This window comes from Panthera tigris, chromosome B4 (assembly GCF_018350195.1).
Source record: "Panthera tigris isolate Pti1 chromosome B4, P.tigris_Pti1_mat1.1, whole genome shotgun sequence".
Classification (NCBI taxonomy): domain Eukaryota; kingdom Metazoa; phylum Chordata; class Mammalia; order Carnivora; family Felidae; genus Panthera; species Panthera tigris.
The window spans coordinates 41,482,383-41,500,647 of record NC_056666.1 but is presented as its reverse complement, the minus strand read 5'-3'; the positions used below and the strand labels follow the sequence as shown (position 1 = coordinate 41,500,647).

Here is an 18,265-nt window from a genome sequence, read left to right as displayed (position 1 = left end):
GTGGCTCAGTCAGTTGGGCGTCCGACTTCAGCTTAGGTCATGATCTCATGGTCCATGAGTTCGAGCCCCGCGTAGGGCTCTGTGCTGACAGCCCAGAGCCTAGAGCCTGTTTCAGATTCTGTGTCTCCCTCTCTCTCTGACCCTCCCCTATTCATGTTCTGTCTCTCTCTGTCTCAAAATAAATGTTAAAAAAAAAAAATTAAAAAAAAAAAAACTAGACCATTATCTTACACCATACACCAAAATTAACTGAAAAAAAAGTCTTTAATCCTAAGGACTTAAACATGAGACCTAAAACCATAAACCACCTAGAAGAAAACATAGAAGGTTAGCTCTTTGACATTGGTCTTGGCAATGACTTTTTTTACTTGACACCAAAAGCAAAGGCAACAAAAGCAAAAATAAGCAAGGAGGACTACACCAAACTAAAAATCTTCTGCTCAGGAAAAGAATCCATCAATAAAATTAAAAAGAAAACGATAGAATGGAAGAAAGTATTTGCAAACCACATATCCAATAAGGGGTTAATATCCCAAAAGCACAAGAACAACTACAACTCAGTGGCAAAAAGGGAAATAACTCAATTTTAAAATGGGAAAAGGACCTGAATAGACATTTTTCAGAAGACATACCAATGACCAACAGGTGCATTAAAAAGTGCTCGGTGTCACTAATCATCAGGGAGATGCAAATCAAAACCACAATTAAATATCACCACACATCTATTAGGATAGCTATTTAAAAAAAAAAAAAGATAACATGCTGGCAAAGATGTGGAGAAAAGGGAACACTTGTACACTGTTGTTGAGAATGTAAACTGCTACAGTCACCATGGAAAACAGTATGGAGATTTCTCAGGGAATTAAAAATAAAAATACGGGGGTGCCTGCCTGACTCAGTCAGTAGACAGTGCATTTCTCAATCTCGGAGTGGTAAGTTCGAGCTCAACATGGGTGTAGAAATTACTTAAAAATAAACATATTTTTTAACAAATAAAAAATAAAAATACATATGATCCAGCAATCCCTCCTCAGGATATATATTCAAGAGAAACCAAACTATTATCTCAAAGAGATGTCTGTACTTCAATGTTCTTTGCAGCATTAATCACAATAACCAAGATATGGAACAACCTAAGTGTCAAGAGATGAATGGATCAAGAAAATATGGTGTCTATTACATACAATGGAATATTATTCAGTTTTTAGGAAAAGGAAATCCTGTCATTTGTGACAACATGGACAAATCTGGAGGGCATTATGCTAAGTGAAATAAGCCAGACAGAGAAAGGCAAATACCGCATGGTATGGCTTATATGTGGAATCTTAAAAAAATTAATTAATTAATTAATTAAGTCAAACTCATAGAAACAGAATAGAAAAGTGGTCGCCAGGGGGGCGCCTGGGTGGCTCAGTCGGTTGAGCGTCCGACTTCGGCTCAGGTCACGATCTCGCAGTCTGTGAGTTCGAGCCCCGTGTCGGGCTCTGGGCTGACAGCTCGGAACCTGGAGCCTGCTTCCGATTCTGTGTCTCCCTCTCTCTCTGCCCCTCCCCCGTTCATGCTCTGTCTCTCTCTGTCTCAAAAATAAAAAAGAAAAAAATTTAAAAAACGTTAAAAAAAAAAAAAAAAGAAAAGTGGTCGCCAGGGGTGAGGTGTAGGGGAAAGAGGGAGAGTTTGGAAAAAGGTAAAAGCTTTCAGTTATAAGATGAATAAAGTCTGAGATTCTAATGTATAACGTGGTGACTATAGCTGGTAACACTATACTGTATAATTAAAATGTGCTAAGAGAGTAGAACTTAAAGTGTTCTCACCCCCCAAAAAATATTTATAAGGGTAAATATGTGAGGCGATGAATTAATTAATGTGACGGTGGGGGGAGGGGGACCTTTCACAGCATACATGTATATGAAATCATCACATTGTATACCTTAAATATTTTACAATTTTGTCAATTATACCTCAATAAAGTTGAAAAAATAGTTTTCTCGTATTTTTAGTTTAAAAAAAACCAGGTATGCGGGAAGTATAAAGTCACATCTCCACAGAAGAAATTGCTGATTCTAGGAATCATACTAAAAGCAAATTTAGAGGGTCTCAAAATTCCACGAGCACCTTCTGGGCTAGCCCGGTTTCAACTAGGTTCCTTCCATCAAGTCCTCTTGGACTCTGGGCACCTTCTAGTCTCCCTGGCGTTAGAAACTGATCCACCAGTCCATTTTCTTCTGACCAAAGTGTGACCATTGACCTGCTTTTATTTTTTTAAATTTTTTTAATGTTTATTTATTTTTGAAGGAGAGAGAGAGAGACAGAGTGTGAGTGGGGGAGGGGCAGAGAGAGAGGGAGACACAGAATCAGAAGCAGGCTCCGGGCTCTGAGCTGTCAGCACAGAGCCTGATGCGGGGCTCGAACCCACAAACTGTGAGATCATGACCTGAGCCGAAGTCGGACGCTCAACCAACTGAGCCACCCAGGCACCCCTGACCTTTTAAAAAGTTGTCTTTTCCTGGGGCTCCTATGTGGCTCAGTCGGTGAAGCATCTGACTTTGGCTCAGGTCATGATCTCACAGTTCGTGGGCTCCAGCCCCACATCAGTCTCTGTGCTGACAGCTCAGAGCCCGGAACCTGCTTCGGATTCTGTGTCTCCCTCTCTCTCTGCCCCTCCCCCACTCACACTCTGTCTCTCTCTGTCTCCCAACAAAATTAAAAAAAAAAAAACCTTTCTTTAAGTTGTCTTTTCCTGAGTTTCAGGTGAAGCAGACATATATCATTCCCAAGTGACATGTGAGGCAGTCTGATTGATACCCTTTAAATCACAGTGCATGATTCTCTAGGCCTTGGTGACGAGTCCTTCCTGGCTCTAAAGTCTCTGAGGATGATGCATTTAGAACCCCTCTCTGCCATACACCCAAAGTAATGATCTTGTAGTAAAGTGAACCATGCAAAAACCATAACCATCCTACTGCATAAGGCAGCAACAATGAGGGAATTCTGCCCAGATGAGGCAATGAAGGAATACCCCAGCTCATTAGCAAGGGAAAAACCCAAATAGACTGATGATTCTGGCCTGGATGGACTTTCTTTGTCTGTTATTTGTTGGATTCCAGGCTACCTGTTTTCCCCTATTATTTCAATTATTTCTCCTTTGATTCTTCAGACCTTCAGTCACAATTCTGGTTACTTCAACATGTGTTAACCTCCAGTCTAAGGTCAGCTGTTGAATTTAGCCCTTTTGGTCTATGAAAAACGAAAGTCCTTTCTTGATGGGCCCCAAATACACACCTTTTGTGTAAAACACACACACACACACACACACACACACACACACACTTTTTGTGTAAAAACAAAACCAAAAAACTGGTCTCCTAAAAACCTCACGTCCCATCAAACAGACCAGAGTCTTCCTGAACTCCTACTCTTACTCGCAGTCTGTGGCTTTCATAAGACACCCAGTTAGGGCAACTGCCACCCTAAGACAGGCCTCCTGTCCACAGTTTTAAAAATACTAGTCTCAGGGGTGCCTGGGTGGCTCAGTCGGTTAGGTGTCCGACTTGGGCTCAGGTCATGATCTCACGGTTTGTGGGTTCGAGCCCCGTGTCGGGCTCCGTGCTGACGGCTCAGGGCTCTGAGCCCACTTCGGATTCTTTGTCTCCCTCTCTCTCTGCCCCTCCCCCACTCGCACTCTGTCTCTGTATCACTCAAAAACAAATAAACATTAAAAAAAAAATACTAGTCTCAATTGTGTGGTTGTTTTTCATTCCTAATCCATCTTGTGGGGAGGAGGAAGGTTGTGTTGTTTCTGTTTTTGTTTTTAATTTCCACTCCCTTGTAAAAGAATAGGAGGGAGAGGCTTTGGGTCCATCCATCCTCACCAGAATTTTCAGCTATAATGTCATGGCACAGAGTTTAATCCAGAGAAGGCATTGTTGCCTGACTGACAACTGATCAAAGCCAGGAGGAAAGCAGATAAGAGCGTGTTCAATTTCTTCTTTTCTTCTTTATTAAGCCATAATATTGTATTATGCCAAAAAATATTGTATTATACAAATGAGTATTAAAGGAAAATTAATTTTCAGAGACACAAATAATTCATACCTCAAAATTTTATACTTAAAGATCTTAAACAGCCAATTCTAACTGTCATTTGTGGACTTCTGCATGAGGTTCAGGTTTGTTTCATAAATTTCAGGGGCGCCTGGGTGGCTCAGTTGGTTGAGCCTCCGACTTCAGCTCAGGTCATGATCTCGCGGTCCATGAGTTCGAGCCCCGCGTCAGGCTCTGGGCTGATGGCTCAGAGCCTGGAGCCTGCTTCTGATTCTGTGTCTCCCTCTCTCTCTGCCCCTCCCCCGTTCATGCTCTGTCTCTCTCTGTCTCAAAAATAAATAAAACGTTAAAAAAAAATTTTTTTTTAATTTCTCTCTCTGCCCCTCCCCCGTTCATGCTCTGTCTCTCTCTGTCTCAAAAATAAATAAAACGTTAAAAAAAATTTTTTTTTTTAAATTTCAAACGCACCTTATGGTACCTTGTACTGATGACATTCGTGCTGACCCACAATATCCAATAAATCTCAATTGGAAGAGAGAAGAAAATCTGAATTGCCTTTTCATGACAATTAAATATTAGCTACTAGATGACTGAATTTCCATGACACAACAGCCCTTTCCTCACCCTTCTCTGGGGCTGAGGTCCTGATGCGGAATAAGTCAAGTCAGCCAAAACTGAGTTTCAAACATGATTTATTACAAGTAGATAGTAGACACTGAGTATGATAAGGTAAGTGGAACTTCAAACGGTAAAGGGGAAACAAAAAATCAAGGGTATGCCCAACAATAAATTTCACAATCAGAACCGTAACTCCAGGCAATCATCAGGAGGGGGGAGAGGGGACTCACTAGGGAATAGCGTGAGATAGGAGCATCCTTCTCGTGTTGTTATCCATAGTTGGGATTCAAGGGAGAGGACCCCCACAGATTCAGACCACACCGAATGGCCAGCACAGTGTAATGTTCAAACACTCCTGCCAGCCAAGTACCCCAACAATCAAGTTCTATTTAAATCACACTCCCAGGTCTTTTTTCAGTCATAGTGAAATCGTGGGAATATTGAGAGGAACAGAAAGCAAATGGATTGGTCATAGCCCTTGAAGAAGCTGGTGGTCTATGTATGGATTAGTCCACACTGGGGGGACTATTTTCCTGCATTGTCTTCTTTATCCAGTCAATGTAGTTCTTTACTCGTGTGTAGATTCCATAGGTTCCACACTGAGGGCCCCAGGACACCAGACCAGCTACATAGAATTTGGGGGTCTCTACACTGGGGATCTGTACAGCAAAAGCTCCGCCACTGTCCCCTTCACAGCTATCAACACCCTTCTGTCCTCCAGCACAGATCATGTTATTAGTGAAAACGAAGGCATTTATATCCAGTTTAAGATTTTCCCCTTTCACCTCCCGGCACCTTTCTAAGGGAGCAATGGGTAACTTTGCTCCTCTGAGCTGGCGCACATGATCTTTTTTCTCCGTTCGGCCCCAGCCTGAGATCAGTCCCAGGTCTCCTACTGAGGGATTGTATTCTGAGGAGGTACCTGGCAGGCAGATAGGGGAGACAGTGGGTCCCATTTTCACGGGCTCTTTCAGCTGCACAAGTGCAATGTCATTGTCAAAATTCTTCCGTGACTCTGGGTCATCCAACAATTCCCAACCCGGATGAATAATCACACGCTCAGCAGTAAGCATCTTGGTTTTTGTCAGATCTGAGCGGAGTACTGAGGTGGACCCAACGTACATTCCTGGGTTATGGTTTCTCTCCACGACGTGGGCGGCTGTCAGCACCCAGTACTCATCGATGAGAGCCCCACCAGCCCGTGGGTCTGAAAAGAAGACTTGCCAGGGGAAATTTTGAATATCTGCAACAGATCCTCCAAATATCCTCTGTCTTCCTACAAAGGGCTTACTGGGAACACCACAGACTAGGAAAGAACAAGAACAAGGTGGAGAGGGAATAAGAAATAAATTATTGGCCTCCTACAGATCCTCCAACTACTCAAAAACTTGCCGGGCTTCACAATTCTCTAGCACAATAGGGCCAACCCTCCATTTGGTCAACCATCTGAGTATCTGACTCATCCTGAATGTAATCACCAAACATCTCACTTTTCCAAAGCCAGGAAGGCTCGTGGGAGAGAGTCTGGTGTGTAAACTGAGGAGTCCAAATGAGCTAGTGCCTCACACTATGAAAACAGCCCTCTAGAGGTACACTTCATCCTAGGTTCAGCACATGGGGACAGCGGCCCAACTGGAGGCAGTGCTGGGAAATTCTTTCCTCATACAGATGATGGAGGAGGCAAGCGTTCTACCTCCTTCTGACGCCCAGACCAAATGCTTATCGCCTTCTGTACCGAAGTCCTAACTGCAGCCGAGGCCCTCCTAGTAATCCATGGAGGTAGGGCAAAGAGAGGGTTCTCTTCTTTCATCACTCATTTCAATTCTCCATTGATTCCAGGCCTGAATATTTTGCCATTACCGAATGCAACTACCACTGAATTTTATTCCAGACCAAGTCAGTTTACCTAAATCCCTCAGTAGTCAGCCTGAGTGGACTCTGAGTTGAGCATAATATCAGGCTTTGGACTCAGACAGACCTGGGTTCAAAGTCTACTGCTGCCTGTTACTAACTCTGTGACCTTGTATTCAGTTCACTCATCTCTGAAACGGAACTAGTAACACCTCAAAGGGTTGTTGCAAGGCCTGGAATGAGATAATAAATGCGATTAATTAGCTCAGTCCCTAGCTCTCAATAACACTGTTGTTACTACAGGATCATCAGTATTGTTCTGGCTTTGCCTGAAAGCCTTCTTCTATTCAACTCTGATCTGTCTGCAATTCTTCCTTTCTTTTATTCCTCTATACCGTGTTGCCATATAGACTTTTACATAATTACTGAGCTATTTAGCCGGTCTTGTTTCTGCATGTGGAATCCTCACTCTCAATTTTCGGGCCCTGTTTTTAGCAATTCTTTATCCCCTTATTGCATCTACTTTACCGAATCTAACTGGCCCTCCCTCTGCCACCAACTGTCACTGGCTGATTTTCTATTTCCTGTCAGTTGGCCTGAGTCAGGGCGGTGGAGGAATTCCCCAAGGCCCTGGCGGGCCCACAGCCCAGTGTTATCTCCACCTCCCTGGGCTAGACCCAGAGTGTTAAGTCCTTTCCCAAAAAGACTGCAGCTACTTTCAGAGAGTGGGCCCCCTCACCTCCACCTATGTCTGTGGTCTCTCCCCAACCCTGAGCCCTGATTACCTGGAACACATTTTGGCAGCTCGGTGCCCAGCAACTCATTCACCCAGCTCCCGTTGCCAGCACAGTGATACTCCCCTGGAATAGCACAAGGGACACAGGACACACTCACCACCACATCTTCTCTCTTCCATCCCCCCCTTCCATTCAGAGCCTCCGCAACTCTGGCGTTTGAGGAGGGAATCGAATCAAATCAACTAGAACAGAATGTTGAGAACACCCTCGAAACAATCCTTCTGTCCTCTATTCTGCCAAAGGAGGGAAAGGAAGAGTCCCCAAAGCAGAAAGAGGGTTACGGTAGAGATTGGAAAAATGCTTCCAGTGGGAAAATAAATTCAATTAAAAGCAACAAAGTGGTACATATTATGTCTTAACCCATCTTTCATCTAGTACTGCCAAGTCCCCTGCATCAAGAAAGCCAGGCATTTGGGGGCGCCTGGGTGGCTCAGTCGGTTGAGCATCTGACTCTGGATTTTGGCTCAGGTCATGATCTCACAGTTCATGAGTGTGAGCCCCTCATCAGGCACTGCACTGACAATGCAGAGCCTGCTTCAAATTCTCTCTCTCCCTTTCTCTCTCTCTGCCCCTCCCCTGCTTGTGCTCTCCCTCTTTCAAAATAAATAAATACATAAACATTAAATATATATATATATATTTACATATATGTATGTATATACATATACATACGTATATGTATATATATACATATACGTGTGTGTATATATATATAATATGTGTGTGTGTGTGTGTGTGTGTGTATATATATACTTTTTTTTTTTTTTAAGCAGTCATTTGGTATGGTGACTTGACACTGGAAGCATTACTCCCATAGGTTCTACATTAAATAATTGGCCAAAAGCTGGATAACCACATGAATATGGATATCATAGGGGGAATTCCTGCCACAGTTGTGAAACCGAGCTAGGTGACCTCTTTGATTCTCTACAGATGATCCTATATCCCCATAGGAAAACTGCATCACTAGACCAAGCCAAGAGAATAAATAAAGTCTATCCCATCTCCTTCATTTCTCTCCAAATTCTCTCCAACCCAGAAAGAGTGCGCTATTCACTCTCCAACTCTCACTCTTTCTCCTCTTTTCCCTAGTCAAAGAAACCTACCACTTTCTTCATTTTCCATGTAGTAATATGGCTCCTCACAAGTATAGCGAATGACAGAACCAAATAAAGTATCTTCTGGATCTTCGACTGTACCATGCTGAATGGGTTCAGGAATTCCACAGTCCACAGCTATCAGAGGAAGGCAGGAGAGTGATGGTCAGGAAAACCACTTCCTTCCAGAAGGAGTCATTGGAGCCAGTTCCATCCTCCAGGCCATGTTCCTCACTCCTTCCCCACCCGCACATCCATAAGGACACCTGGGCTGAATCTCCCCAGATCACTGAGTCCTGCCAAATCAGATAGCCCCTTGAAAGCTATAAGGAGTTGTAGCTTCTCAGTGGTTGGTGGAGGCCCCTGCAGAAGCCAGGAATGGACCTTGTTGGTGCTACTAAGTCTACCAACCCCACAGCCTCTTTCTTTGAAAGAAGCCTGCTAATCTGGCCAGTCTAGGACCAGAACTGGGCTGGCAATTAATTGGCTGGCTTCTCTTCAAAAAATCCAACCCACTCTCTCACAAGCCTAAGAGGAAAACATGAATTTGAATCTTGATGAACCCATCTTTCAATTCCCTTGGAAAGGAAAAAAAAAAAAAAAAAAAGGTCCCATTTTAAAGAGATACATACGTTGACATTTCAGTTTGGAATTACTCCACTTTCCATCACTTTGACAAGTAGAATAGAAAGATCTCGAGCCAACACTTCCCTGGAGAATAATACACATCACCATTAATTTATAAGGAGAGATATGAGAACCCAAAATCAAGAATGGAATCTATCTCTGGCCTTGGATCAATGAGGAGTCCTGACCATAAGAAGTTTGGGGACATCTTATCTTAGCAGAATGACCCAAAGCACCCAGGAGTGGAGGCTAAAAGACAACTTTGTCCCAACATATCAGAATCCCTTCCTCAAGAAGACTGAAGGCAGAAGGAGAATGTCAATCTGGCCAAGGAGCTCCATGACTTACAAGGAAGGACTAAAGATCCTGCAGTATTCTGTTTATGGAAAAGGGGTTATACCTTGCTCAAACAAGGACATTCAGTAAACCATTAGATAATTCCAGTATGCTCATCCTGACTTAGAGATTAGGGAGAAGCCCCTAAATTTGTACTTTACCTGTACGACTTCAAACCCTTCCAGGCAGGTTATCCTCACCACATCTTTGAACACATATTTTGCTTTCTCAGGCTCCCAAACAGAATGGTCAGTGACGTCTTTGGGACAAGGGATTGCTTGGAAAGAACAGGGGGAATCAAATTACCAAATAGTTGGAGAATCTCTATTCTATTTACATCACCTTCACACTTTCTAAAATCATTCAGTCATCCTTAGTTCTGATGCTTAACATTCCAATGCAGATGTCTAAAACAATATGGCCTTACCTACTCCAAAAAGAGTTATTAAGGCAGTTTCATCCTCCCAGCTGTGTTAGTACATACTAACAAACCACCCCACGTTGTACATACTAACCACTCCACGTCATCTGCACCCACAAGCCCAGTTGAAGGATTCCTAGAGGTCCAGGCATTTCTAATGACCACTGACAGATTTAGATCTTGCTGAAGAAGTGACGTATCTCAGGTGAACTATCCATACAACCATCTACCTGTTTGGATTTTACATTGTCTGGGGACTTTGGTAGCACCAAAGACCAACTTATAGGTTACTCACGATCTCCATGGTAACGAAGTTTCCAGCCCCTTTTTTGCTCTGTTTGGTCAGTTTGGAAGATGATATTAAGAGCATTGCTCCTGGTTTCAATATTTAGTGGCCCAGGGAATCCATTACCACAGTAAGGACCAAATTTCTTGTCTCTTGCAACAAACTGAAAAGAAACAAAATGGTGAAATCAGAAGAGAGAAAGAACTAAAAGATACAGGTAGGTAAAATGGAGGGACAAAAGTAAAGAAAGTAATAAAAGTAACATAAAATAAGAAGGAGAAGAAGAAAAGAAGGGGCAGAAGGAAAGACAATTTGTCTTTGGGGAGAAATTGATCTGTGTGAGTTGGGAGGAAAACTAATCATTCATCACTCACAACTAAACTGTCAGGGCAATGGCCCCCTGAATCAGCTGGTTCCACATCAAAATCTTCTCTCCGCACAGTCACGACCACTTGGTATCCCTCCTCCAAGAGGACCTGATATTCACACCTTGAATTCTCTGGGTATGGATTGGGATAATTGGGACTTGTGATCTCCCCAATCAGTGCCGTGAATACATCCCCACTGCAATTGACTATGGGAGAAACAGAGAAAAGGGCAATCAAATATAGGGTCAAGGAAAGGAGTTCCTGCTCCATTCTGTGACTCTTCTCATGAACTTACCATCCCTAACTGGAGCCCCCATGCCACAATTACATACCCCATGCAAATCAGTAGAGATACCCAATGCCTACTCAGTTTCCATCACATTGCATATGATAAAGCCTTTCATGGTTATGAACAGCCCCAGGTAGACTGTTTACAGGCATCTATTTCTCCTCTCCAATTCATTAACTTGACCCTGTAGGCTTGTCTTCCTCCACTCTTGGGGCTCCTCCACAGCTTATGGGTAACTAAAGATAGGTGCCAAAGCAAGGCTGAGGCTAGTCAAAATTAGAAAGGCCAACAAAGATCTAACTGAAGCCTCAAACCATTCCAAACCCCAGGGAACACGCACCCCTCTTGATGCCAAGCTCACCTCCACAATTCTTCATATCATCATGGAGGAAGTATTCTGGAGGGCAGGAGCAGTAATAACCACCCATGAAGTTGTTGCAGAAGTGGCTACAAGGGGCATTGGCAAAGTCTGTGCACTCGTTTACATCTAGAAAAAGCAGAGAAAGACTGAGGTCAAGGACAGAGACTTAGAAGGAAGAATGAGTTTAAACCCAACCCTACAAGGGTAAGAAAGGGTAGGAACAGCCTGTTACTTAAATAAATGAGGGAGTCACCTTTCAGGATGGTATTATTCTGTGTTACTCTCCTGAAATATGATTCGAGAGTTGTGCCCTGCCATTGCACAGCTATAAGGGAGCTCTCAATGCCAGAGACCGTTGGCCTTTCTCACAGAGCATTTCAGCTCCAGAGACAACACTCTATAGGCTCAACATGATGAAATGTCTACTTCAGGGAGGAGCAATTAGTACACTTATCACTTTATAGGATTTGGGCACTTGCGTTAAATCTAAACAACAGTTCAGCCTTATGAGATGTTCTAACTTCACTTTAACCTGGAGTTAGGTACAGAAGCACCCAGAATTTGAAGGTTTGTTTGCCATTGGATGGGTTTGAATACCACGCATTCTTCGTGTGATTCTTGGCAAGTTACTTAACTTTCCTAGTCTTCTCTTTCCTTATCTTTAAGTGGAGATCATAATACCCACCTTGAAGAGTTGAGGTGAAGCTTAAGTTAATATAGGTAAAATTCCTGGATTTTAAAATTCCTGGGTTTTAAAATCCCAGTTTATAGTGGTTCTCAATAAATCACTATTTATTACCTATTTTTACCATTATCATCATCACCCCTAAGATACCACGTGTTTGAATTTCACAAAGGCAATTCCTGGAAAGACAGACCCAAATCAAGTCAACGCCTCTTAAGAGTTACAAACAGGATCCTTATTTGCTGAATTGCTGTTTGTTCTGCTTCTAATCTTTTAGCTGGACCCATGAGGCACATAAAGAGGGGTGAGCCTTACCTACAGCGACATAGTAGGCAGCAAACCCAGTGAAACGTTCTTCATTGGAGAAGTCTGACTTAAAGATCACCCGGAGTTTATGGTACGGGATTTGGAACTCTTCCACGATGGGAGAGTTGGGACTCTTGCTGGTCCTCTGCCCACAGAGTTTCCCTTCTTCAAAGTCTCCTGACATTATCTAAGAGAAGAATCAAAAGGAAGCTGAGAAAGGGTAATATTTTGGCATGGAGGTCAGAAAATGGGACAGAGGGAATAGAACATTCCACCACCACCCCCAGCCCTATCCTTTATGCGCTTATTATAATATACCTGCACTGAGTCATATGCGCAGTTCTCCGACAGCTCTATGTCCAGATGGGTGAAGTAGAGGTGGATCCCATACCCTTCAGGAACTTCTATATCCCAAGATTTCTCTACCTCATTGGGGTATGCCTGAGGATAGTTAGGGGACAGGATCTCCCCATACATAGTAGGCTCGGCGTAAACGGATGCCAAAAGGGAAAACAAGAAGACGCACCTGAAAGAAAAGACATACAGAGACGTGGGTGACCCAGGTACTGGCAGACTAGTGAAGTGCTCTAGCATTTGTCATGGGCAGAAGGGAGGGGAAAGGAAGAGGGCAAGAGCACGTGGAGAATCTCGTTGGAATAAAGCAAAAAGGCCTAGGCTGAACCAAAACCTGGGCTTCAGAGCCGAGCTGTCTTCTTGAGAAGATAAAGGGAATAGAGCCCATGTACGTACATCTCTGTAGACTCGTGATCGCTTACCGCATCTCTGGCAATTTGTTCATCCCTGGTGAACGGCGGTGCGCCTCTTGGTCCTGGCTCTCTGCACCTCTGGACTTTGGAGCAAAGGGGTGGCAGGCCCGGCTGTATTTGTCTAACAAACACAGGCACCTTCTTTGGTGGTGGAGTCACCTGGGGTTCAGTGTCACCTTCGTGACAATAACACACAAGCTAAACAAAGCCGCACACTGATCACTGCATGAGGCCTGTCCTCTCCCCGCCTCCCTGGTTCTACTTCAATTCATTTTCTAGACTAAAACTAGAGCTAATCCTTCTCCCATTGCTTCTCAGGATCTTCTCCCAGTTTTTCTCCAAAAGAATAAGAATTTCTCCCAATTTTCTTCCTTCCCTGTTGCCCTCCTTCACCCCTACTCCCCACCCCTGCCCCCTCTCTATCAGCCTCTCTCCTGCCCTCACAAAACAATATCCCCGTTTCCACTCAGGCTTTCAGGCGTCTTTCCCCATCATGACTATCCATCTAAGACATTTCTCCCTCCTCTTTTGGCAAAGATCCCCCTTATCACTTCACGCCAGCTCTCTTTACTATGTTTACTGTCGCACATATTTCTCTTGGTGCTCCCGATGACCACTGATGGAGGAAAGAGCTTCTTTTACTAGGGGAAGGCAGTGACCTTAGGAGAAGTGGTCTGACACAGGGTTGGGTGGGAAATGAGAGAAGGGCAGCTGAATGACCAGAAACACAAAAGGAAGGAAAGGTATTCCCTCAATTTCCTATGTTAATTTTCCAGGGTTTGGGTTTGTTTGTTTGTTTGTTTGTTTTCCCTTTACTAAAAAGAGGAGATCTCTTTCCAAAGTTAAGAGGCTTGCCAAAAATGTTTCTAACCCTAAAAACAGTGGTAAGTAGTGGGGTGGCGGTGGGGGGAGGGGGGGCCAACCTAAGAGAAATAGGTTGCCTCTCTTCTGCCTTCTTTTATTCTGCTCCTTCCAGCACCCCCCCATCTTTGCCCACAACCTTCCTATGTGAAGTTTTCTGCCTTTCTTTTTTCTTCCATCAAAGCTCTGCTCTTCCGTTTTTAAGGTTTTTACCTTCAGCAGCTGATGGGAGCAAGTGGGTCAGTCCCCTCTCTCGTGCCAGCAGGCATGCTGGGCGACCCTGCCGACTCGCAGGGAGAGCAGCTCAGGGCCTGGACGCTCCCTCTGCAGGAACCTCTGCCGGCCTCCCTGTCCTGGTTCTGTTCATATGATTCTCTACCCCAGTGTGCATGTCTGAAATTCCCTGATCTAAACAAATGGGGGGCTGGGAGACCAGGACATAGGGAAAGGGTAACTCAGCCTTGATCTTGGAGCTCCCTCTGCTTTTGAAACAAGAACTGCATACTCCGGTCAGGACTGAGGTCCCTGCATCTGGGGCTCCAGAGGGAGAAAGGAGGAGAGGGAAATTCCACCGATTGCCCAACGTTCTTTTTCAGCCAAAGGGTGTGTTAACAGAGTTTTCACAGAAGTCAGGTGACTTGTAGGAAAAGGAGGGGATTAATATGGTGGGGGAAAAGCCAAACCCAGAAGGTCCAACCCTCCAACTGTGTATGAATCATGACTTAAGGGAGAGTACTTACCAAAAATGCCTCTCATCGCTGCCCTTAAAGCAAATTTAATGGTTAGATAATGACTTAGACCTAGACCCGAGCTGGTGTGGGATGATGCTCTTCCTCTTCCTAAAATCCCCGCCAAGCATCGAAATCCTATCCACCAATCAAGCCCCAGTTCAGATACAGTCCAGTCTCTTATCCATAACCCTTGGGTCCCAACGGGTTTCAAAATTCAGAATTTTACAGATTTTAGAAAGGCAGTGCAGGACATGGCCCCAATGTTAGGTAACACCTTCTCCCCCCCACTCCCCTCGAGGGGCTGGGACAATGCTCCATTATCAAACATTAATATTTCTGCAGCTAAACATATTGATCTTCACAGTAAGCGGAATAACTAAAATTATATAACTTGGTTATAATTAAATATTATATTTATACATTCCTTATAGTTATAAATTACCTTACATCGGTTCAGGTCAGGTGTTGCCACCAAAGAGGTTTTGGTGTCAAACTTGAAAACAAGCAAACAAACAAACAACAACACACACACACACACACACACACACACAAACACAAAAAGGCTTTTGTAATTCAAAGTTGCAGCTAAGGGACCAAGGGAGGCGGGGCTGTACGATTCCTCCACAAAGCCTTCCCTGATCTCTCACCTCCTCTTTGTGTCCCTTTTTACTTCCTACCCCTATTTGGTAACTGCATTCCAGTGAATCTACACCTTATCGAAGGAAGATGCTCCCTTCTTTTACACACTACTAGGAATAAACACTTGCCAGTTAAACTGTGATATATCATTGATTATAAGATGAATCTTGATTTCAGGAGCATTCAAATGTTGGGGGAAACCACGTGCCTTGAAATCGATTGCACTGGGCCTGGAATCAAAGGACAGGTCCAGGACCGGTTCATTACCTAACTTCTCAGCTTCTTCAAGTATAAAACAGAGAGAGATAACATCAATTCTGCCTACCTTACATGGCTGTCAGAAGACTCTAATGAAACAGTGAAAGAGGGGCGCCTGGGTGGCTCAGTCGGTTAAGCGTCCAACTTCAGCTCAGGTCATGATCTCACGGTGATGATCTGTGCTGACGGTTCAGAGCCCGAAGCCTGCTTCACAGCATGCATCAGCACACGGCGAGAAAAAGAGAGCATCTTACCAAATTGTCCAGGATTCCTTCCCCTTTTCCTTCTGAATTCAACACTCAACAGAAAAGTTAGTGACTCTCTCCTACTCTTCCGTGTTTTGACTTCTCCTTTTCAATTTTGCCATCCAACTAGATTATTTTATTTTCCCCTCTAAATCTCAAGACACATGTGAGGACATCTCTGGGCCCTGCTACCTTCCCTGGGTCAGCAAGAGGTCAAGCCAAGGACTCTTACAGTGACAGGGGACATGTTACATAATCTGCTCAGTATCCTGGGGAGTCACAAAAACGATGGTGCTTATCGCCATCCTCAGGGCCATCTGAACCCCAGCTGAGGTGACAATGCTAATATACAAACCACAAATTTAGAACCTTCCGTGTTAGTATTAAATGTAACTAACACACATGGGTATAAACATGAAAAGGACATTTTATCTTGATTGATTGATTGATTGATTGATTCAAGTGGAGTTTTTTTAAGTTTATTTATTTTTGAGAAAGAGAGAGGGAGGGAGGGGCAGAGAGAGAGGGAGACAGAGAATTCGAAGGAGGCTCCACACAGTCAGTACAGAGCCCAACAAGGGGCTTAATCTCGCTAACCATGAGATCATGACCTGGGCCAAAATCAAGACTCAAATGCTTCATCGACTGAGCTACCCAAGCAGCACAAACATGAGAAGTATATTTTAGGTTATAAGCACTAGCGCTACTCAGAATCCTAACTATCATATTATCATATTCACAATGTTAGGGTCTCTGAGGGGCTGAATAATACCATCCCTCTTTCCATTCCAAGTTCTAGAGAGATGCAGAAATAAAACAAAAGCAGCAAACGGAGCCCAAAGTAATATCTCTAATAGCAATAAATGCCAAGATCGAGCAAGTAGCCTAGCGTAAAAGCCAAATAGTGGCTAACTGACTGCCAGAGTTAGAATTACCCTTCTAGGGGAGCCTGGGTGGCTCAGGCAGTTAAGCATCCGACCCTTGGTTTTGGCTCACGTCGTGATCTCACGGTTGGTGGATTCAAGTTCCACACTGGGCTGTGCGCTGACAGTGTGGAACCCACCTGGGATTCTCTCTCTCTCTCTGCCCCTCCCTCCCCCCAAAATAAATAAGCTTTAAAAAAAAAAAAAAAAGAATTACCCTTCTAGACACAGACAATGCTAGTCCAGGGAAGGCCTTCTCAAATAGAGAATACGTGCTCCCCTTGGACAGCTCACTCCCAAGAGGAAGAAGAGCCAAGGTAAGGACATGCCCACATATTCTTTCTGCCTTTACCAGGTAGATAAATCACTCTATCTCCCCAGAGCTGTGAGTGATGGAATGGAGTGGCCACAAGAGTCATATCATGGAGCTCTCTCCATCGGGAAAGATCTATCAGAGGTAGTACAAATATTTCCCCCAACACTCCCAAGGCTTTTCTTCTTTAACCTGTTAGATTTGACAATTAAGCATACAATGAGCTAGGCAGACTACCTGGGAGAAAAGGCTCAGCAATCTAATGAGGGCTCCATTCGGCCAAGGCCAACCACTGCTCCCCTTTTGTGTCCTCCAACACCACTGGCCCCAGAAGCCCCCCCAAATGATTCTGAACAATCCATTAACGTTAAGTATATTCCGCACCCAAGGTTGGAAATTCACCTATTCCATTCCCATCCCAGATTACACCCAGCCTTGTCAGCCAAGACAGCTATCAGAGCTCTGCAATGGGATTAAATGACGGTATTAAGAAATTCCAACAATAGAAATTCTTGTCCTGACAGCCCACGCCGTATGCCTCTCTACTCGAGGCCCCGCTCTGGGTGTAGACCTCTGCGTGCCTGCTGGCCTGCGGGGAGCCCAGGGCCTGGGTTCCCTGCGGGACAAGTGCTGACAGGAGAACGTGGCGTTGCTCTGAGGCACAACCGTCAGGGACTACGCCCAGATGAACGAGCTGCCGCCGCACCTCGGGCCCCAGGCCTGTGGTGCTCCGCTTCTCTTGCAAGCAGATCGTGCATCAGGAGAATGCCAAGAACAAAGAGATCCGAAATTCCCTGAGTACTTCCCACTCAGTGGCCGTAGCTGGTTCGAGCCCAACTTCACGCTGAGAAGTGCCAGGGGAACAGCGCGCAGGCGCACCCCTTCTTCGCCTTCCTGCGGTAGGCTCTGCCTGCCCCTAGTGACGACGCCACTGCGTGCACGACCCACCCCAAGTTCATCACCTGGTCTCCAGTGTGCCCACCGACGTCACCTGGAACCTCGAGAAGTTCCTGGTAGGCCCAGATGGTGTGCCTATGCGCAGGGACAGCTGCTGCTTTCTAACCATCAACATGAAGCCTGACATCGAAGCCCTGCTGTGCCTAGGGCGCCCCCTACCCCTGCTGCTTGGCAGTCACAGCGCGGCCCTCTGGGGATTTCATCAAGGATGGTGTTTTCTCGAAATCTGCGTGGAGGAACACCTGATGTCCAGGAAAATCTCCTGAGATGGGCGCTTCTTGTCCATCCCAGCATCCGCTCTCCAAACCAAGGCTCCTCACTAGTATAGTGTCGGGTGTCATCAGAGAGGAAGAAAGAAAGAAAGAAAGAAAGAAAGAAAGAAAGAAAGAAAGAAGAAAGAGAAAGGAAGGAAAAGAGAAAGAAAGAAAGAAAGAAGAAAGAGAAAGGAGGGAAAAGAGAAAGAAAGAAAGAAAGAAAGAAAGAAAGAG

At 44.6% G+C, this 18,265-nt stretch overlaps 1 protein-coding gene and 1 pseudogene across 3 annotated transcripts; one reads left to right on the top strand and one right to left on the bottom strand.

The window, feature by feature from the left end:
• Nucleotides 1-4,716: 4,716 nt before the first annotated feature.
• On the bottom strand, nt 4,717-14,099 carry C1S (complement C1s). 3 transcript variants are annotated; one of them, XM_042991694.1, is made up of 12 exons: nt 13,925-14,099; nt 12,860-13,048; nt 12,402-12,609; nt 12,093-12,270; nt 11,093-11,218; nt 10,449-10,648; nt 10,084-10,237; nt 9,529-9,644; nt 9,037-9,115; nt 8,414-8,542; nt 7,296-7,370; nt 4,717-5,965 (listed from the first exon to the last, which is right to left on the bottom strand). In XM_042991694.1, exons 2-12 carry the CDS (start codon nt 12,880-12,882, stop codon nt 5,166-5,168), a joined length of 2,088 nt encoding a protein of 695 aa, XP_042847628.1. In that variant the 5' UTR covers nt 12,883-13,048; nt 13,925-14,099; the 3' UTR covers nt 4,717-5,165. The 3 variants fall into 3 exon arrangements, with proteins under 3 accessions (XP_042847628.1, XP_015396332.1, XP_007089642.1); XM_015540846.2 differs by having other exon boundaries at nt 12,860-13,026; XM_007089580.3 differs by having other exon boundaries at nt 12,860-12,971.
• Nucleotides 14,100-17,297: 3,198 nt separating this feature from the next.
• LOC102954765 lies at nt 17,298-18,043 on the top strand (annotated as a pseudogene).
• Nucleotides 18,044-18,265: the final 222 nt, after the last annotated feature.